This window comes from Schistocerca nitens, chromosome 11 (assembly GCF_023898315.1).
Source record: "Schistocerca nitens isolate TAMUIC-IGC-003100 chromosome 11, iqSchNite1.1, whole genome shotgun sequence".
Lineage (NCBI taxonomy): Eukaryota > Metazoa > Arthropoda > Insecta > Orthoptera > Acrididae > Schistocerca > Schistocerca nitens.
In genome coordinates this window covers 173,904,804-173,927,863 of record NC_064624.1, presented here as the reverse complement: position 1 = coordinate 173,927,863, position 23,060 = coordinate 173,904,804, and the positions used below count along the sequence as shown (strand labels likewise).

The window sequence follows — 23,060 nt, the reverse complement described above, 5'->3', positions numbered from 1 at the left end:
CAGCTGCCGAGGTGACACTCCTTCATTTTTTCCTTCCTCTCCTTTCCTCAAATTTTTTTTATACGAATTCGTTTCCTGTGCTAACCTTTTCATCTCAGAGTAGCACTTGCAACCTATGTCCTCAATTATTTGCTTGACGTATTCCAATCTCTGTCAACCAAGCGAGGTGGTGCAGTGGTTAGCACACTGGACTCGCATTCGGGAGGACGACGGTTCAATCCCGTCTCCAGCCATCCTGATTTAGGTTTTCCGTGATTTCCCTAAATCGTTTCAGGCAAATGCTGGGATGGTTCCTTTGAAAGGGCACGGCAGATTTCCTTCCCAATCCTTCCCTAACCCGAGCTTGCACTCCGTCTCTAATGACCTCATTGTCGACGGAACGTTAAACACTAACCACCACCACATCCAATCTCTGTCTTCTTCTACAGTTTTTGCCCTCTACAGCTCCCTCTAGTACCATGGAAGTCATTCCCTCATGTCTTAGCAGATGTCCTATCATCCTGTCCCTTCTCCTTATTAGTGTTTTCCACATATTCCTTTCCTCTCTGATTCTGCGTAGAACCTCCTCATTCCTTACCTTATCAGTCCACCTAATTTTCGACATTCGCCTATAGCACCACATCTCAAATGCTTCGATTCTCTTCTGTTCCGGTTTTCCCACAGTCCATGTTTCACTACCATACAATGCTGTACTCCAGACGTACATCCTCAGAAATTTCTTCCTCAAATTAAGTCCGATATTTGATATTAGTAGACTTCTCTTGGCCAGAAATGCCTTTTTTGCCATAGCGAGTCTGCTTTTGATGTCCTTGCTCCGTCTGTCATTGGTTATTTTACTGCCTAGGTAGCAGAATTCCTTAACTTCCTTAACTTCATTACCATCAATCCTGATATTAAGTTTCTCGCTGTTCTCATTTCTGCTACTTCTCATTACCTTCGTCTTTCTCCGATTTACTCTCAAACCATACTGTGTACTCATTAGACTGTTCATTCTGTTCAGCAGATCATGTAATTCTTCTTCACTTTCACTCAGGATAGCAATGTCATCAGCGAATCGTATCATTGATATCCTTTCACCTTGTATTTTAATTCCACTCCTGAACCTTTCTTTTATTTCCATCATTGCTTCCTCGATGTACAGATTGAAGAGTAGGGGCGAAAGGCTACAGCCTTGTCTTACACCCTTCTTAATATGAGCACTTCGTTCTTGATCGTCCACTCTAATTATTCCCTCTTGGTTGTTGTACATATTGTATATGACCCATCTCTCCCTATAGCTTACCCCTACTTTTTTCAGAATCTCGAACAGCTTGCACCATTTTATATTGTCAAACGCTTTTTCCAGATCGGCAAATCCTATGAAAGTGTCTTGATTTTTCTTTAGCCTTGCTTCCATTATTAGCCGTAATGTCAGAATTGCCTCTCTCGTCTCTTTACTTTTCCTAAAGCCAAACTGATCATCACCTAGTGCATTCTCAATTTTCTTTTCCATTCTTCTGTATATTATTCTTGTAAGCAGCTTCGATGCATGAGCTGTTAAGCTGATTGTGTGATGATTCTCGCACTTGTCAGCTCTTGCCGTCTTCGGAATTGTGTGGATGATGCTTTTCCGAAAGTCAGATGGTATATCGCCAGACTCATATATTTTACACACCAACGTGAATAGTCGTTTTGTTGCCACTTCCTCCAATGATTTTAGAAATTCTGATGGAATGTTATCTATCCCTTGTGCCTTGACCGTAAGTCCTCCAAAGCTCTTTTAAATTCAGATTCTAATACTGGATCCCCTATCTCTTCTAAATCGCTTCCTGTTTCTTCTTCTATCACATCAGACAAATCTTCACCCTCATAGAGGCTTTCAGTGTATTCTTTCCACCTATCTGCTCTCTCCTCTGCATTTAACAGAGGAATTCCCGTTGCACTCTTAATGTTACCACCGTTGCTTTTAATGTCACCAAAGGTTGTTTCGACTTTGCTGTATGCTGGGTCTGTCCTTCCGACAATCATATCTTTTTCGATGTCTTCACATTTTTCCTGCAGCCATTTCGTCTTAGCTTCCCTGCACTTCCTATTTATTTCATTCCTCAGCGACTTGCATTTCTTTATTCCTGATTTTCCCGGAACATGTTTGTACTTCCTCCTTTCATCAATCATCTACAGTATTTCTTCTGTTACCCATGGTTTCTTCGCAGCTACCTTCTTTGTACCTATGTTTTCCTTCCCATCTTCTGTGATGGCCCTTTTTAGAGACATCCATTCCTCTTCAACTGTACTGCCTACTGCACTATTCCTTATTGCTGTATCTACAGCGTTAGAGAACTTCAAACGTATCTCGTCATTCCTTAGTACTTCCGTATCCCACTTCTTTGCGTATTGATTCTTCCTGACTAATGTCTTGAACTTCAGCCTACTCTTCATCACTACTATATTGTGATCTGAGTCTATATCTGCTCCTGGGTAAGCCTTACAATCCAGTATCTGATTTCGGAATCTGTCTGACCATGATGTAATCTAATTGAAATCTTCCCGTATCTCCCGGCCTTTTCCAAGTATACCTCCTCCTCTTGTGATTCTTGAACAGGGTATCGCTATTACTAGCTGAAACTTGTTACAGAACTCAGTTAGTCTTTCTCCTCTTTCATTCCTTGTCCCAAGCCCATATTCTCCTGTAACCTTTTCTTCTTCCCCTACAACTGCATTCCAGTCGCCCATGACTATTAGATTTTCGTCCCCCTTTACATACTGCATTACCCTTTCAATATCCTCATACACTTTCTCTATCTGTTCATCTTCAGCTTGCGACGTCGGCATGTATACCTGAACTATCGTTGTCGGTGTTGGTCTGCTGTCGATTATGATTAGAACAACCCGGTCACTGAACTGTTCACAGTAACACACCCTCTGCCCTACCTTCCTATTCATAACGAATCCTACACCTGTTCTACCGCTTTCTGCTGCTGTTGATATTACCCGATACTCATCTGACCAGAAATCCTTGTCTTCCTTCCACTTCACTTCACTGACCCCTACTATATCTAGATTGAGCCTTTGCATTTCCCTTTTCAGATTTTCTAGTTTCCCTACCACGTCGAAGCTTCTGACATTCCACGCCCCGACTCGTAGAACGTTATCCTTTCGTTGATTATTCAATCTTTTTCTCATGGTAACCTTCCCCTTGGCAGTCCCCTCCCGGAGATCCGAATGGGGGACTATTCCGGAATCTTTTGCCAATGGAGAGATCATCATGACACTTCTTCAATTACAGGCCACATGTCCTGTGGATACACGTTACGTGTCTTTAATGCAGTGGTTTCCATTGCCTTCTGCATCCTCATGTCGTTGATCATTGCTGATTCTTCCGCCTTTAGGGGCAATTTCCCACCCCTAGGACAAGAGAGTGCCCTGAACCTCTATCCGCTCCTCCGCCCTCTTTGACAAGGCCGTTGGCAGAATGAGGCTGACTTCTTATGCCGGAAGTCTTCGGCCGCCAATGCTGATTATTTATCAAAATTTAGGCAGTGGCGGGGATCGAACCCGGGACCGAAGACGTTTTGATTATGAATCAAAGACGCTACCCCTAGACCACGGGCTCAGAATTTTGATCATCTAGTGCACTAATTGGACAGAATTTGGCATGATATACCTCGAGGACCATCTCTCACTGCCAATCTGAATAACTGGTTCCGTAAGGGCCAGAGGTGTCCAACACATTATTCACTTGCTCAGCTTGTGAAACTCTTTCTCTTGAATAAATCAACCAATTTTTCTGGAATTGTAATCATTAGTTTTTATGTACATGTACATAACATCTACCAATTTGTGTCATTCAGGTTTGTGGTGCATCTCTCTCTCTCTCTCTCTCTCTCTCTCTCCCTCCCTCTCTCCCCCCCCCCCTTTCTTTTTTTTCTTTTTTCTCTCTCTGGACATTCTCTCAATATTCCTTTTGTCACTGTGGGTGGTGGTGGTGGTGATGGTGGTAAGCCTGGAGATCAGTATTGTTAAGATTCTTGGGAGAACAGACCTCGGTTATAAGTGTTCCAGCTTGTATGTATGATATACGAAGGTGAAATGCTGTCAGACTTAAAGCTGTGTTCCCAGTATGAAAGGTGACATGCGCTGACGTGTGTTACTGAACTATCAGTCTGTAATTACAGTGTTATCCTTAAAGATTCATCAGGCTTAAAAGCACTGTTTATTGACAAGTACACGGCATACAGAGATCGATGACACATGAAGAGATACTCACAAAGTTTGAAAACCCTCCTCCTGGCACACTGGACGGTAGACCTGAGACGGCACTCTATGAGGAGGTGACAGTGCAGGAAAAGTGTTTTTGATATTTAGCAAAGAGCTGACATTCAATCTGTCGGGAAACGTGAATCGTCACAATGTGAGAGGGTGGGATACTAAATTGTTGTGGGTCCTTGTGAAGTTGGAAAGGGATTTGCCAAAAGTGGACGTCTTTGGTGCCATGTGCCGTATCAGAGGCAGAGGTGTGTGGACCTTTTTTTTTTTTTTCACTGACCAGATGGGGACAGGTTTTGTCTGCCTGGATATGTTGCAGTTGTGTTTCTTGCAACAACTGACTGTTACCTCCTAGACCCTCACGTTTCAAGAGGATGGAGCTTCTATTCACTGGCCAGAATTCTTCCCGTGGAGTTATGTTAAGGACGTAGTTTATGTAATGTATCCCTAATGCTGCAAGAATTGCTGAATGCATTACTCCTCCTGTGATGGATATTGACAGAAATGTGTTAGTGATCATATGGACAGAACTGGATTACCATTTGGACGTGTGAAGGGTGATAGAGGGCATGTACACTGAACATTTGTAGAATGTACCAGAATCTGTTGCTTCGTGTATCATTCGTCTTTGTATGTTGTATACTCCTTAATCACCAGTGCTTTGAAACCCGATGAATCAAAGATATCACCAGGAAAGTGAAAAGCGATGGCATTTAAGTGAAAAGACCCCAACAGTGTGCAATTGTTGTCAGTAAAATATCTTGTTTGCTCCTATATTTTGCTATATAAGGTGTGAAGTTACGTGTGCATGTGATACAAAGAAACGGGCAGAATTCTCAAATATAGGGTGTTCAAAAGGTCTCTCCGCAGTGCTGTACGATAGTTAGCCGCGCGTGCCGTAAGATTGACCTCCTACCTGGGTTACTCCCCTTCAAGTGGACTCTCCCGACATTCCACTGTTTCGTTTATCTCAGCCAGCATCAGTAGTATCGTTGGTGTGTGTCGTTATGTGTTAACGTGAATGTTAAAGTGTAGTTCCTTTTTTTGTTTAGTTTTTGTCACTGTTAAAATTCTAACCACTGAGGAAGTGTGTTTTTAGTCGAACAAGTGTTCAAAGCTGACGGTAAATACACACTTTGTTTGTCAAATATTTTATTCAGTTTTCCCGGAGACAGCACTCCCACATAGCGATACTGTGCGAGATTTGATTAACAAATTTGGAAGTACGGTTTCAGTGACAGATGCACCGAGAAGTGGTCATCCTAGCATTTTGTCTGAGGATAAACTACTCGGTATTTCCGATAAAATGTCCACGAGTCCGAACAAGTCAGTAAGAAAACTCGCCCAGGAAATCGATGTTAGTGTCAGAGTGTCCCACACAGCTGTAAGGAAAAAATTAGAACTTTCCCCATACAAAGTGACATTCGTGCAAGAACTGAAACATACTGATCATGGCAAGAGACGGCATTATTGTCAATGGTTCAAAAATTTTGTTCAACAAGGTGGAAGGGATATTCTTAATGAAATGTTTTTCACTGATGAGGTGTAGTTTAATTTATCCGGGTACATGAACTAGGAAAATTCTCGTATGTGGAGTACTGCAAATCCATTGTGTATTCATGAGGAACCATTTCATTCTGTGAAAATCGGAGTTTGGATTGCAATTTCTAGACATCGTATTGTGGGTTCCATATTTTTCAACAAAACAATAAATACACAACGATAGTGCAGTGATATTCTGTACCCATTTATAGGAGAACTAGATTAAGTGAAATACTGAACAGTTACGTTCAACAAGATGGTGCAACCACCCATACAGCTCGCATCTTCAGTGTCACTGATTGCTGATGTTTCTGGTGATTGCATAATTTCACAGGGACTTCGGCCTCAATGACTGCCTGACCTAACACCACCTGACTTTTTCTTCTGGGGTGCAGCAAAAGCAACTGCTACAAAAACCGTCCAGAATCCCGATGGACTGAAAACTGCAATATCCACTTTCACTGCTTCTGTTAAAGAAGAAATGTTACAGCTTGTGTTTGGAAACATTATTAGATAAATTGAATTGTGTATTCAACAACACGGACATTTAATGTGAAAATTTGTAAGTAGAAATGAATATTCAATAAATTAATAACTTCTATTTCACTGAGTTTCATTTCGGTACATTCACTGTGGCATACGGCGCGCGTGGCTAACAATCGTACGGCACTGCTGAGAGACTTCTGGAACACCCCGTATGTAAAGAATAAAACCCAAAGATATCAACAGGAAAGTGAAAAGCAATGGCATTAAAGTGAAAAGACCCCAACAGGGTGCAATTGTTGTCGGTGAAATATTTTACCTGCTCTTATATTTTGCTATATAAGGTGTGATATGTTACACGTGCATGTGATACAAAGAAGCAGGCAGAATTCTCAAATATATGTGGAACAATAAATGGGTGCCTGAGGAACCAAACACAGAAGGAAACACTAGTGAAGTTTTATAAGACCTGTTGAATTAAATTGCGCAATGCTGAATCAATTAGATTGGGTAATGCTACACTGAAAATAGAAGAGTTTTGCTATTCGGGCAACAAATAACTGATGACAACAGAAGTGAAGTACATACAAAGTGCAGTTTTACACAACACTGCAGCTGCAGTTCAGTCAGTGAACGAAGATAAAGGGAAAGAATGTGTACAGTTACAGGGGGGGGGGGGGGCTCTACGAATAATGTACAAAAAACCTGAGTAATGGGGTGTGAGAATTGGTGTGGGTCATTTAAAGCTAATGATTTAGGTTTTTCTTGCGTCTCAAAAAAGATTGCTTCTGCTGAAAATGGTTCCTACAACAAGGGAAAACTAAATTAAATTTCCTATGTGACAGGTCCCATTCATTTTTCTCTGGGACTAATAGTTTCAGCATTGCAGGGGGTGGAAAAATTGCAGCTTATTAAAAACTGTTTTAACACTGTAAAATTAGCTCAGGATTATTTGTTGCTAAGACAAGTGTGTTCTCACAGTTGTTTACTATTAGAGTGGGCTTGTGAACTAATTGCTTGAAATAATTTTCAGAGAATGTATTCAGGAGAATTTCAGATATTTTATGCGTACCTCCAGATTTACACGTGTAGTTTTGCCAACATGTCGAGGGTAAATTGAAGTCACCTCCAGCTATAATTGTGTGTCAGTACCTGTTTGAAATTGGACTGAAGTTTTCTTTCGGCCTTCCAGCAATTGTATCATCTGAGGTGGGAGGATCCAATTATTATTTTCTTCCAGTTGCCAAGGACAACCTCTACGCATGTTGTTGTTGTTGCTGTTGCTGTTGTTGTGGTCTTCAGTCCAGAGGATGGTTTGATGCAGCTCTCCATGCTACTCTATCCTGTACAAGCCTCTACAACCTACATCCTTCTGAATCTGCTTAGTGTATTTATCTCTTGGTCTCCCTCTATGATTTTTACCCTCCAAACTTCCCTCCAATACTAAATTGGTGATCCTTGATATCTCAGAACATGTCCTACCAACCAATCACTTCTTCTGGTCAAGTTGAGTCACAAATTGTTCTCCTCCCCAGTTCTATTCAATACCTCCTCATTAGTTATGTGATCTACCCATCTAATCTTCAGCATTCTTCTGTAGCACCACATTTTGAAAGCATCTATTCTCTTCTTGTCTAAACTATTTATCGTCCATGTTTCACTTCCATGCATGGCTACACTCCATACAAGTACTTTCAGAAACGACTTCCTGACACTTAAATCTATACTTGGTGTTAACAAATTTCTCTTCTTCAGAAACCCTTTCCTTGCCATTGCCAGTTTACATTTTATATCCTCTCTACTTCGACCATAATCAATTATTTTGCTCCCCAAATAGCAAAACTCCTTTACTACTTTAAGCGTCTCATTTCCTAATTTAATTCCCTCAGCATCACCCGACTTAATTCGACTACATTCCATTACCCTCGTCTTGCTTTTGTTGATGTTCATCTTATATCCTCCTTTCAAGACACTGTCCATTCCGTTCAACTGCTCTTCCAAGTTCTTTACTGTCTCTGACAGAATTACAATGTCATCCGCGAACCTCAAAGTTTTTATTTCTTCTCCATGGATTTTAATACCTACTCCGAGTTTTTCTTTTGTTTCCTTTACTGCTTGCTCAATATACAGATTGAATAACATCGGGGAGAGGCTACAACCCTGTCTCACTCCCTTCCCAACCACTGCTTCCATTTCATGTCCCTCGACAAATTGTAAATACCCTATTGCTCCCTGTATTTTATCCCTGCCACCTTTAGAATTTGAAAGAGAGTATTCCAGTCAACATTGTCAAAAGCTTTCTCTAAGTCTACAAATGCTAGAAATGTAGATTTGCCTTTCCTTAATCTATCTTCTAAAATAACTTGTAGGATCAGTATTACCTCATGTGTTCCAACATTTCTACCGAATCCAATCTGATCTTCCTCGAGGTCGGTTTCTACCAGTTTTTCCATTCGTCTGTAAAGAATTCGCGTTAGTATTTTGCAGCTGTGACTTATTAAACTGATAGTTCGTTAATTTTCACATCTGTCAACACCTGCTTTCTTTGGGATTGGAATTATTATATTCTTCTGAGGGTATTCTTCTGAGGGTATTTCGCCTGTCTCATACATCTTGCTCACCAGATGGTAGAGTTTTGTCAGGACTGGGTCTCACAAGGCCGTCAGTAGTTCCAATGGAATGTTGTCTACTCCCGCGGCCTTGTTTCGACTCAGGTCTTTCAGTGCTCTGTCAAACTCTTCATGCAGTATCATATCTCCCAGTTCATCCTCATCCTGTTCCATTTCCATAATACGAGGGTAATCCCAAGTAAGGTCTCCTATTTTTTATAAGTACATAGACCTGTTTATCTCTACAATGGTTTACATCAGTTTACAGCTTGAACGTTTAGCTATTTTTCGACATAATCACCATTTCTGTCGATGGATTTTTGTAGACGCTGTGGCAGTTTTTGTATGCCCGTGTCATACCAGCTCGCCGCCATGCTGTTCAGAAAGTTATGAACCTCTTCTTTCACCTCGTCATCGGAGCTGAATTGCTGGGACCACAATTAATGCTTACAGGTACTGTGAGACTCTGAAAAAACTCAAACGGAGAAGAGGAATTTTGAGCAAGTGCGTACACATTCTCCATGACATTGCTCGCCCACACATCACTCAGCAAACCGTTGCTCTCCTGAAACAGTTTCAACGCAACATAATCACCCTGACTTGGCACCCAGTGACTATTACCTGTCCCCTAGGTTGAAAGAACACTTGGCTAGAAAGTCATTCAGCTCTGACGACGAGGTGAAAGATGTTCATAACTGTATGAACAGCATGGCGGCGAGCTGGTATGACATGGGCATACAAAAACTGTCACAGCGTCTACAAAAATGAATTGACAAAAATGGTGATTATATCGAAAAATAGCTAAATGTTCAAGCTGTAAACTGATGTAAACCATTGTAGAAATAAACAAGTCTATGTACATATTAAAAAATGGGAGAGTTTACTTTTGGGATTGCCCTCGTATTGTCCTCAAGTACATCACCCTTGTATAGATGCTGTGTATACACCTTCCACCTTTCTGCTTTCCTCTCTTCGCTTAGAACTGGCTTTCCATCCGAGCTCTTGATATTAATGCAAGTGGTTCTCTTTTCTCTAAAGGTCTCTTTAATTTTCCTGTAGGCAGTAGCTATCTTACCCCTAGTGAGATAAGCCTCTACATCCATACATTTGTCCTCTAGCCATCCCTGCTTAGCCATTTTGCACGTTCTGTCGATCTCATTTTTGAGACGTTTGTATTCCTTTTTGCCTGCTTCATTTACCGCATTTTTATATTTTCTCCTTTCATCAATTAAATTCAATATGTCTTCTGTTACCCAAGGATTTCTACTAGCCCTCGTCTTTTTACCTACTTTATCCTCTGCTGCCTTCACTACTTCATCCCTCAGAGCTACCCATTCTTATTCTACTGTATTTCCTTCCCTCATCCTTTTCAATTGTTTCCTTGTGCTCTCCCTGAAACTCTGTACAACCTCTGGTTCTTTCAGTTTATCCAGGTCCCATCTCCTTAAATTCCCACGTTTTTGCAGTTCCTTCAGTTTTAATCTACAGTTCATAACCAATAGATTGTGGTCAGAGTCCACATCTGCCCCTGGAAATGTCTTACAATTTAAAACCTGGTTCCTAAATCTCTGCCTTACCGTTATATAATCTATATGAAACCTGTCAGTATCTCCAGGCTTCTTCCAGGTATACAACCTTCTTTTATGATTCTTGAACCAAGTGTTAGCTATGATTAAATTATGCTCTGTGCAGAATTCTAGCAGGTGGCTTCCTCTTTCATTCCTTACTTCCATTCCATATTCACCTACTATGTTTCCTTCTCTTCCTTTTCCTGCTGTCGAATTCCAGTCACCTATGACTATTAAATTTTTGTCTCCCTTCAGTAACTGAATAATTTCTTTTATCTCGTCATACATTTCATCACTCTCTTTCGTCATCTGCAGAGCTACTTGGCATATACACTTGTACTACTGTAGTAGGCGTGTGCTTCATGTCTACTATCTTGGCCACAATAATGCATTCACTATGCTATTTGTAGTAGCTTACCTGCACTCCTATTTTTTTATTCATTAATTATTCTTAGTAAATTACAGATCCCGAATGGAATGTTTCCACCATATCAGTGAGGATGATCGCATGAAGATACTATCGAACTTTTCAAACAACGAAAAAATAGTCAGGATCCATAAGTAAAAATTATAGATAAATATCATGACTATTACAGTATATTGATAAGGGTTGATTGTGGCAGGTGACATTACAAAAAGAAGGCCAATAAAAGTTGTCAATGACATCAATAGTATCAAGAAACAACATTCCTTCATTTATCATGCTATTGTCTGTGGTAGATGATTTCGTGTCTGCAAACATGCTTTTTTTCAGTCTTTATGCTGTATCACAGAAATGTGTGTTTTTTATTTGTCAGTTACTAGTTAAGCATCAAACTCCAAAGGACATGCATGGAACAAATACATGCACAACCAAAGTTTCGGAAAATGTGATAAATTTGATAGATACCCACATCACATCTTTCCCACTCAATGAAACTCACTATGCTGGGAAGAAAATGAAATACCTAGACGCACACTCGGATCTGGAAACTACGCATGAAAAGTTCCTTAGGAAGTATCCAAAAATAAATGTGGAATAAGATTTCTATAGGAAACATTTTTGTGTAAATTAAAATTTTCCATTCGGTTGTCCCCAAACTGTTGCATGTGGCAAATGCGAGGAATGTAGGCTAAGTTAAAAGGTCCACATATCTCTGACAGAAGTAAAAGAGCTGTCCAACTTGAGTTGGATATTCACAAGCGGCACATCAGGATGCTTTATAAATTCATTACAATAACTGAGCAAGAATGTATGGGCAGGGGTGACTTTATTGGATTAGCTTTTGACATCATGCAAAGCTAGCCTCTGCCGAACATCCCAGTGCTGGGAACATATTATTTACGTAAGCTGTGGGTTAACTGTTTCTGCATTTATGATATAAAGTCTAGGCATTCCGCGGTGTACTTATATTATGAAGGTGAAGTGAAAAAGGTAATAAATGAGGTCTCTTCATTCCTGTACCACTACATTAAAAACTATGTATCGAAGAATGTCGCAAAAGTACACCTGTTCTCAGATGGAGCACCTGGTCAAAATAAGAATAATACTATAGTGAGGATGTACCTTGCGTTGACAGACACTGAAAAATTAAAAAAAAAAAAAAGAAAGAAAAACAATCAGATTTCCCAAAAGAAGTCACTTGTGACCATGTGTGTGGAACATTGCAGAGACAAATACGGGGATGTGACAGAGTTTACACCCCTAAAGAGTATGTGGGTATCATAGCAAACAGTATTTCTGAAGTTACAGTTGCTATGGCAGAATGTGAAGACATAATGGACTTTGACACATGAAGGCTTTGTCATCACAAAAAAGTACAATCTAGGGAAACAGCACATCTCAAGACACCCCTGCCAAGAGAAAAAAGAAATTCTGTGGCAATGTTTAAAGAATTTGGTTATGAAGTAACAAAACAGGGAGTCGTGACAGTCTGCCCTTTTATAAACGGCTGCGTCAGTTACTCTTTAATCTGGCAAAAAGTATACTTGCTTCATTTCAAATTGGCTTGCAAAGGCTATGTGATGGAAAAAGGTTAGAATTGATAAAAAAGAAAATTGAAGATATTCAGAAAATGGTTAAGTACATCCATGGAGAAGATGCTGAGATTTTTTTATGAAGAGGTATTGAAATGACCCACTGCAAGTGATAACTCTATATGATAAATTATGAACTATCCAGAACTTTGAATTCTATGAAGTAGCTGTTTTCATGTTCAGTTGAAGATAATTTTCAATTAGTTAATCAATGAATTTAAGTTTTAGTCCAGAAATGTATAATTTTGAATATATACTCATGAAAAGTGCTGAAGTCCCTTGTTGACTGGTGAAAGGAACTATGTTACAATTCAGTTTTTTTTTTTTTTTTTTTTTTTTCATAAGTTTTTTTCAGAAGACATGAAAATTATTTTCATTCACAGTATGTATGAGTAGTGAACAACAAGTGTCAAAAATTTCAATTCAGTCTGTCAAATAGTTTAACAATAACAGTTCGTTGTCTCCACTGAAAAGTAAGGAAAAGTTACACTGTTCCTTTCTCCACCGACCGATTCAATTGATGAAGACGTCCTGAATCAAACTGAGGAGAAAGCAACATTACAGCACAATGTGGCCAGAAGAAGCAGTTGGTCACGAAGACACATTCTGAGACACTGAGGAATCCTTAATTTGGTAGTGGAAGGAAGTGCAGGGGTATAAATTGTAGAGGGAGATAGAGACTGGAATACATTAAGCAGCTTCTAATTGGTGTGGCATACAGGAGTTGTACAGAGATGGAGAGGCTTGCAAAGGACAGACTAGTGCGAAGAGCTGCATTAAATACAGACTGCGAACAAAGTATAAGGAGTAAAGCTAACTACTTACTTCACAATAGAGGTGGCGTTTGTTGACGAGCACGTAAATGAGGCTGAAATCACCAATAAGCTTTTGCTCAATGTCATTCCTCATCGTTTGTACTCCATGCAGAACAAATTGTGTGTGTGTGTGTGTGTGTGTGTGTGTGTGTGTGTTCTGAATGTTAAATTGTTCAAATATACAAATATAAGATCGAATGAACCATTTACCATTGCTTCCACACATAAGGTGTATACTTTGTAGATATTAGCCAATGTAAGGGGTGAGCCTTTACTAAGGAAAGACATTTTGTTTCAGGAATTTGGGGATAAGGTGATAGAGCTGTTTGGTCTCGATAATGTATCGGCTGATGCAAATAGTCTCAAGGTAAGCTACGTCCCTTCCAGATTTAAACTTCTGTATGTAATATGTAAGAAGCATATTAAGTTGTGAATAGTAGATTGGTTCATTCAGAATTACATAGGGGAACACTTCAGTTTTTATAATTTATGTACAATACATGTACAAAATACTCGTCAGAGACTTTTCCGTTATCTGAAGCAGGTTTTCAGAATTTATCTTGGACTTTAAAAGTTTTTGCAACGTCAAGTGGTGAAATTTCTAGACCGAGGTTAGTGGTGTACGTGAGTATTCTGCACAGCAGTGTTGTGAACATTAGCTGAGAGGTGTGATGGGAAGAAGGGGGTGTGTCAGTAGCTGGCTCTGCACAGCCAATGAGGGAACAGTAGGCAAAGGGGTTCCCGAACATGAGACAGAGGAATAGTCGCACATTCTCACATCAATATAGATGTGAGATCTGCTGTGTATGTGAAAAAAGCAGCTAAGCTCTTAGCTTGCACCGTTGACAACCACCTTAGCAATCACGACATACTCAGAAGAAACAATAGAGTATTCGTGGCTACTAAGTATATAGATTCCACTGCTGCTCATTCAAATATGTCGCCTCCCATTGTGTTCGTGAAGCTCACACATTGCTAACGTATCAGCAGTAAAGAAGCACCACTGTGACTGATACTGGTTCCGATCAACACTTGAGCTTCACAATGTTTGTGTGGTATTCACATCTGCAGCTTCGCCAACTGGCTACCAAATGCTGCCTTCCAACATAACCTAGACATCCAGTTATGATAAAGATTGTTCTGTCACCAAAACCAGGACTTCAGGGGTTGATGTCCAATACCACACTCCTGCCATTGATTCTTGTTCAGTTAAAGAAGCTCCCAATCTGTAGAATCAGTCTAACCATACTATCTTGTTTTGTTGTTTGCAGATTTCGACACGCCAGAATGATCGAGATTCAGCACAGATAATAATCAAAGAGGAAACTGTAAATACGACTGTGTTTTTCATTGTAATTTTTTTATTGTATGTTCTATTTATTTACTTTTTGAAATTCAGGTCTCTGTAAAGTGACGTAAACACTCACAACTAAATACTGTGTGACAAATTTTGTTAAAATTAATTCTATGACCACATAATATAAAAATGTGAATATCATTATCAGTATACAATACCAGTCGTCAAGGGTGTGGTATTGGGAACTTGAAAGCGTATTTATGATTTTACAAATTTGTTGGCATGAAGGTATATACTTCACTATGTATATATAAGAAAGTAGCAGCACCTATTGGACAATGCATCCAATTCAGTTATATTCTTTATTCGCCATTGACCTCTTATAGAAGAATAGGTTTAGACATTAAATGTACAGTTAACAGATTTACAGTGAGGTTCTTATAATTCAATTCCACATCTTTAAGAAATATTGGTAATGTTTATTTTAAATGTTCTGATATCTTGTAAAATGGGTTTTCAGGGACAAGTTGTAATTCAGAAAGTTGAAAATATTACATAGCAAGTGCTGAGCAGATATTGGAAATTTACTAAAAAGTTTTAAGCGTGTTATTTTATGTGAGTTTGCAGTATGTCAGTCTGTCTTGGGGTATTGAAGTCCAGTTTGTCTTTAACTTTCTTAAGTTGTGTATTTTCTCTGGCGTAAAGTGGTTGTAGCTTTGCAGAAGCCAACCAGAAATAAAAAGGTTTGCACAGTGTAGACTACTGCTGACAGCTGCATGATGTGGAACTCCTTTTAGACTGAGGACAAAATGCAAGAAGTGAAGCCAACTGTATTCTTCATAGTAGAGAGGCATTTGTTGACAAATGTAAAAATACAACTGAACTCAGTGATAAGCGTCCGATTAATGTCATTATTCAGAAGTAACTGTCAACTTAGGGTGTGGTGCTGGGACAAAGTAGCTGTGTGTTAGTTTGTAGTTAATTTTATTTCTTCCAATATTTGTTTTCTGTGCAAAAACACCTGTGTTGCTAGTAATCATTGCAAGTGTGTGTTTAGGGATCAAAATATTATTCAGATGAATGAATAAATGAACTATTTATCATAACTTTCACACGTAAGGTGTGCAGTTTTAAGGTGTGCAATTTGTAGATACTAGCCAATGTCAGGGTTGAGCCTTTACTAAGATAAGACATTTTGTTTCAGGAATTTGGGGATAAGGTGATAGAGCTTTTGGGTCTCACAAGTGTATCAGCCGATACAAATGGTGCCAAGGTAAGCTATGTCCCTTCCAGATACAGTACTTTTGTATGTAATATACAGGGTGTTCATTTTAATTGAAGACATTGAAATATTGCAAACTAAAAATTAGATAAAAAAAAGTTACAGTTCCAATTTCTTTATCTTGGAGGGTGACTTTCACTGATACCACAATTCCCACCACCACCACCACCATCACCATGCATGTGGGTGGGGGGGGGGGGGGGGAGAAGTTTTGAAATCTTCAATGGGGATCCCTGTTTTTTTTAATTGCAGATTAAGATTTATGCAGCAAAATCTGCATATGTTTGGCCTGAAGCATTTTCTTCATTTTTCCACAGATGGCACTGTAATTGGAGGAATAGAAATGGATACGTAGTCATAATTTGCAACATGTTACTCAATAGCCCTTTAATATTCAGTGGCACATGGACCCACCTCTGTGCTGTGAGGGTAGTACAGGCCAATATGCCGTAACTTCTAATTGGAAATCCCATCCACAATGTTGTATTCCGTCGTCATATCAAAATTTTTTTTTTGATCTGATCTGTGGTTGTCGAGTAATTTCGTTGTCTTTACATAAGATGAACACCCTGTATAAGGAAGATATGAAGTTGTGAATTGTACATTGGTTTGGTAGAAGTTATTTAGTGGACTGTCACCCCCATCCATTTTCGATTGTCTACGTATGATGTATGTAAATAATACGCATAAAAGTACGAGGGTCACTGCAAAAGAAATGCACACTATTTTTGTAAAAATACAGTTTTCATCCTGCATGTGTGAAAGTTTTACAGTGTGTAGATACATCCTTCCCGCTTGTTTTCAAACTTAGTTCAACCTGTTCCTGTGAGTGGCGCCGTCACTGCACGTCTTCGAGATGGCAGCTACACTTGACGTTCGTCAGAAGCAACGTGCTGTCATATAATTGCTGTGCTATGAAAACGAGACAGTGGGAAACATCGACAAGAGGTTGAAAAAGGTGTATGGAGATGCTGCTGTCGATAGCAGTACAGTTAGTTGGTGGGCGAGCAGGTTACGTGATGAAAGCGGGCACGGCAATATTGAGGATTGTCCTCGCAGTGGCAGGCCTCGTACTGCACCCACTCCACACAATGTGGAGAGAGTTAACGAATTGGTGGCGGCTGACAGACACATCACAATGAACGAATTGTCACGCTACGTTGGGACAGGGGAAGGAAGTGTTTGCAGAATACTGAAAGTGTTGGCGTTAAAAAAGGTTTGTGCCAGATGGGTTCCCAGGATGTTGACAGTGGCTCACAAAGAAACAAGAAAAACGGTATGCAGCGAACTTTTTGAACAATACGAGTATGGTGGAGATGAATTTCTTGGCAGAATTGTGACAGGTGATGAAACTTGGCTCCATCATTTTTCACCAGAGATGAAGAGGCAATCAGTGGAGTGGCATCGTGCAAATTCACCCGAGAAAAAAAAAATTCAAAACCACTCCTTCTGCTGGAAAAGTTATGGCTACGGTGTTTTTCCATTCCGATGGACTCTTGCTTGTGGACATCGTGCTGAGTGGAACCACCATAAATTCTGATGCATATGTGACAACACTGAAGAAACTTAAAGCTCGATCGAGTCATGTTCGACCACATCAGCAAATGCAGGATGTTTTGCTGTTGCACGACTATGCACGGCCACATGTCAGTCAAAAAACCGTGGAAGTGATCACAAAACTCGGATGGACAACACTGAAACACCCACCTTACAGTCCTGACCTGGCTCCGTGTGACTATCATCTCTTTGGGAAACTGAAAGACACTCTTCGTGGAACGAGGTTTGAAGATGATGACTCCCTTGTGCGCTCTGCCAAACAGTGCCTCCAACAGGTCGGTCCAGAATTTTACCGTGCGGGTATACAGGAGCTGGTTCCGAGATGGCATAAGGCAGTTGAGAGGGATGGAAATTATGTGGAAAATGAAAATATTGTTCCTAAAGGATGTATCTACATACTGTAAAACTTTCAAACATGTAGAATAAAAGATGGATTAAAAAAAATAGTGTGCACTTCTTTTGCAGTGATCCTAATACACTTCGGGACTTACCCATTATCTAATACAGGTTATGTCAATTTATCTTGGTACCTACTGCATGCAGCAGTATTCTCAACACTCACAGTGTCGTATTGGGGGGGGGGGGGGGGGCTGGGGGAAGTAAAGGAGTTGTGTTAGCTGCTGTCTCTGTACCACCACTGAGAGGGCAATGGGCAGACTACATTTTTCCAAGCAAGGTATGGAGGAGTATTGCGATATTCTCACGTCAATATTGATGTGAAATCCACTATGGAAAAACAATCTGTGCTCCCAGGTCCCATCTTAACAACTGCTTCAGACATTGTGACATACTCGGAAGAAACAACCGAGATTATAGACTTCCAAGCAGCTCGTACAAATATATTGTCTTTTCTCACCTCTCGTTGGTTATGTGAAACTATCATCCCATTGGGTACATGCAGCTGACATATTGCCAACCTATGAGCAGTAGGGAAAGACCGTTGTGACCAGTGCTGTCTCTGATCTAGACGTTAGCCTGACAACCTTTATTTAGCATTCACATTCAGTAGCTTCACCAACTCATAACTAAGTTATTACGTGCTAACTTAACCCAAACACTACACCACAGATCAGGCTGTCATCACAACAGAGATTTCAGGGGGGTGGGGACCATTATCACACTCTAGCATTTGCTTACATTTCAGTGAAAGCAGCTGTAATTCTGTAGGAGGAGGCTAATCTACTCATTTGTTTTGTTCACAGGTTTCTACGTTTCAGAATGATCATGAATCAGCACAGATAATAATCAAAGAGGAAATTGTAAGTACTTTTGTGTTTGTTACTCTTTGAAATTTTTTATTTCATTAAAGTCGATTTATTTATTTTCGTAAGTTCTGCTCACTGTAATATTCTTCTAACTGTATGTGGTACAGCAAATTTTGCTAAATATTTACAGGCATCTAACGTAAAAACTTGCATTTTAATACCAGTGGTCCACTTTGTGTATGGTCATCGGTGGTCTGGTATTGAAAACTGGTGCTTGTATTTACGAACCTCACAGATTTTTGGGCCTTTTTTTTTATACAAAAAGTTAGTGATAAGACTAATCTTATGCACAGGATTTGCCATGTGATTCAATCGTAGCCAAGTACAAGAGAGGGAGGGTGGGGTAGGGCAATATACTAAAAGTTTAAAACTCAGAACTACCTTTTATGATGCATTTTGAATGTGAGGTCGATAAACTGACTGGTGGCAGATACTACCCCAGAGAGAGATCTGTCAGAAACACATTGTAGAGGCAAGTGACCTCTTTCAAGTAAACTTCCACAAGGTAATTGTAGAAAAGTTGCTTCTGCAAATTTTTTGATGTTGAAGTGCCCCCCAGCAAGACTTCCAGGAGTAACTTCTGCAAGTTAGTGGAAGTGTTTTCTTGCTGCGAGTAACTGTCAGTTGCTGGAAGTTTTTCTCACACTTCCAGAAGATTTGAGAGTTCAGTATCGGTTTGAAAATCTCTGTTTCAAAAAGGCGAAAAGCATAAAGTTAGATGGGCCAAAATGAATGTAATATTGAAACCCTGAAGCATACATAATGGCCAGTTCAGCCATTGCTGATTACTTTTTTTACAAGAAGCAGCAGAAGAGCAGTACGGGTGTCTTAAAATTTTAGCTGAGTTTTTTAATGTTACCACAAACATAATGCATTTGTTTGTAATAAAAGAAATTAGTACTGTTTGTGAAAAGTGGAGAAATGAAAGGTGATCAATTGATGGTATACAGTAGCTTGTTGCATTTTTGTGTCCTGTTTCCAATTATTTAATTGTAAAATAGAGAAGAGGCATTCAAAATTTGTGTAAGACATTCTCAGAAAGGTTTTAGTCTGAGCAACGCTCTCCAGTTTTAGTTTGTCGATATTGTTTCTTGAGAATTTAAATATGTATCCCTCTGTATCTGTTTCTTCACCCAGACATTTCCTTTTTTTGCTGAAATCTTTTTCATCAAGATTTGTCTTGCACAAACAGTGTTGCTGTTCTTAAGCATGATACAGTATCCTTGCTCTTGTCTACCCGTGATTCAACTAAGTAAAACACTTCTGCAAGTACTTCCAGCAAGTTCCTGGAACATAACCTGTGCAAGCTTTTGTTGTAATGTGAATACTTCAGGAAATGGTTGCACAAGTTGCTTGTGGAAGTTACACAGTAGTGGATACATGCTGGCTCCGTGTCAGGGCGGCTTCCGCCAGGGTCGCTCTGTCACTGATCTTGTGTCCAACGAGTCTGCCATCCTTGCAGCCGTTTCCAGACGGCAACTCCCGACTGCCATCCTTTTTGACTTACTTAAAGCATACGACAGGACTTTGTGACATCGTATCCTTGCCACATTGTACGAGTGGGGTCTCCGGGGACTGCTCCAGATTTTTATCCAAAACTTACTGTCGCACCGTACTTTCAGAGTCCAAGTTGGTGACTCCCATAGTTCCATCCATAGCCAGGAGAATGGAGTCCTGCAGGGCTCTATATTGAGTGCCTCTCTGTTTTTAGGAGCCATTAACGGTCTAGCAGCAGCTGTCGGGCCCTCCGTCTCACCTTCTCTCTATTCTGACGACGTCTGCATCCCGTACTGCTGCTCCAGTACTGGTGCTGCTGAGCTGCCTCCATGGAGCCATCCACAGGGCGCAGTCATGGGCTCTGACCCACGGCTTCCAGTTTTCAGCCGCAAAGTCGTGTGTCGTGCACTTCTGTCGGTGTTGTAGCGTTCACCCGAAACCCACACTTTACCTTAGTGACGATCCACTCACTGTAGTGTAGACATATTGATTCCTAGGACTGGTTTTTGACACTCGATTGACTTCGCTCCCTCACCTTCGTCAGCTTAAGCAGAAATGCTGGCAGCACCTCAATGCCCTCCGTTACCTGAGCAACACCAATTGGGGTGCAGATTGCTGTACGCTGCTGCAGCTCTACAGAGCCCTTGTCCAATCTCGAATTGACTTTGGGATTGTGGTTTATATTTCGGCAGTGCCTTCAGCGTTAAATTTTCTCGGGCCTGTGCACCAATGTGGGGTTCGACTAGCGACAGGAGCTTTTAGGACGAGTCCGGTGACCAGTGTACTGGTGGAGGCTGGTGTCCATCCATTGCAGACCAGACGTGTGCAACTGCTCGCCAGTTACGCAGCACACATTCGTAGTTCCCCTGAGCATCCAAATTACTGCCTCCTTTTCCCGCCCGCGGCAGTCCGTCCCCCTCTTCGGCGGCCCAGACCGGGCCTAACGATTGCGATTCGCGTGCGGTCTCTTCTCTCCGAACTGGAGTCCTTCCTTTTACCACCTCTACTTGCGGTCTGTTCACGTACGCCTCCACGGTGTACGCCTCGGCCGCAGCTTCGTCTGGCCCTTTCACGTGGCCCTAAGGACTCTGTTAACCCCATCGCTCTCTGCTGTCACTTCCTCTCGATCTCGACATGCCTCGCGACAGACCCGCAGGTGCCGAAAAGTTAGCATCTGTGAACGAATATGAATAGCTGGCACAGCTCAGAGAAGTTGGTAACGTCATTGGAAAGAGAAAAATTAGTGTGTGGGTGAAAATACGCCATCGAAGGGAACAGTAGTTCATAAGTTAATGTCAAAGTTTCTGTAATGAAACCTTATAATTGTGTAAATGCACGGTGTCTGTTCTTTTGGACATGTCCGAAAGAACAGACATCACAAGGAATCCACACCTGTAATACACATTATGTAAATTAAGGTGGAGGGGGGAGAAAGGAAAGGGCAGGAATTATTATCAGCTGCATTAATACTTTACGTGAAAGTGGTGGCGAGGAGTGAACGTGTGTACCAGACTGTCTTTTGGCCACTATATCTCCTGCTTACTAGGTAGCCGCATCCAGACACGGTGTCTGTCAGAATTGTGTGCACTGTCTCGGCACACCTCGGTGCCGACCCACGTTTCCACAGGATGCCACTTATCCGCAGTCCTCTTCAGTGTCCTCCACACTCACTAGTTTGAGATTCCTGCCGAGGTCGAACAGAATTATGCTTCCCCATTGAAGGTGGTGGATTCGTGGATTGTAGAGGCAAATCGATTATGTAAACGCCCGATGTCTGTTCTTTCACGTCCGAAGGACAGACACCAAGCAGAATAAGCAGGCGTGATTTGTATTACCTAAATGGAGGCAGAGAGGAGATCAGAGTACTCCGATGTCCCATTCGGCACTCCGTACGGTGTCAGTAGCTTTGTGCCGCACCTGTTGTGATGTGGACTTTTGCCGACTGAATCTGTCTGTGACACTAACACGAGAAGCTGCTCGAATGGAATAGCAAAACAAAATGAGAATTTTATCTGCCTATTTGTGGACTCTTGCAAATTTTCATCTTTTTCAGCATCTTCCCTACTTGTGTCATTTGGGTGGTGGGACGTTACTTGTTGTAGTTGTGTGTGAATATCGTGATAATTTACGCTGAAACATTTTAACTGTTGATCTGTGCATACTTTGAACTAAGTAACGTGCATCTTTGATTTAAAATGTCATCGAAAATGCAAACTGTATTTACTACGCTTATGTCAACCGATTTTTATGGCTATATTTTGATACCATTTCCGTTCTTGTCTGAGGGAAGTAGTATAACTCTTCTACCGGTGTGCTAAATCGACAAATGGTTTGCATTTGTTTATTGCGTGTAGAGCTGAAGGGAAACACTCCTAGAAAGCAAAATCGTGGTGACACATACTGGCCAGCATACCGCTGGAAAAGTGGGGTCAGACTAACGTTTCACCAGAATTTTGACACACAATTTAATTACAATTCTTTGCCAGAAGAAAATTAACCATAAATGCATCCAAGGTACAGAACTCGGCTTCCATTGAAAGAATAATATTGAACCCACTTAAAATTTTCACTCCATACATAGCACTTAAGTTGTTTCAATCTGCTGAGAAACCTAGTGTGTGTTTCTCTTGAAGCACCTGAAATTTTGGTTGTTGTTAGATGTATTTAGACATTGTTTGTTGCAGGATTGTGACACTGACAACGGTTCTGTCAACGACTTGGATTCTCCGTATTTTGCAGATGAGGTAAGGTCTCATTTGAAAGTTACCTGATGACCTCTAACTTACGGCTTTTCTTTTCTGTCTGTTACGTGTTCTGTAACTGCTTTGTCTTTCTGTTGTTACTGCTGCATAACGTTTTGGTCTCATTTTATATATAGAGCTGC

At 40.7% G+C, this 23,060-nt stretch overlaps 1 protein-coding gene and 1 non-coding gene across 2 annotated transcripts in view; both read left to right on the top strand.

Moving 5' to 3' along the window:
* Positions 1 to 23,060, top strand: part of LOC126212991 (uncharacterized) — a 238,705-nt gene that overhangs the window by 85,562 nt on the left and 130,083 nt on the right. Inside the window, exons 4-7 of the mRNA XM_049940533.1 lie at positions 13,577 to 13,645; positions 15,780 to 15,848; positions 18,617 to 18,673; positions 22,861 to 22,920. Coding sequence (XP_049796490.1) covers positions 13,577 to 13,645; positions 15,780 to 15,848; positions 18,617 to 18,673; positions 22,861 to 22,920 — 255 coding nt within the window. The remainder of the gene's footprint in view (positions 1 to 13,576; positions 13,646 to 15,779; positions 15,849 to 18,616; positions 18,674 to 22,860; positions 22,921 to 23,060) is intronic.
* Trnaa-cgc (transfer RNA alanine (anticodon CGC)) lies at positions 161 to 233 on the top strand. The gene has a single exon. It is a non-coding gene; the product is annotated as a tRNA-Ala (tRNA).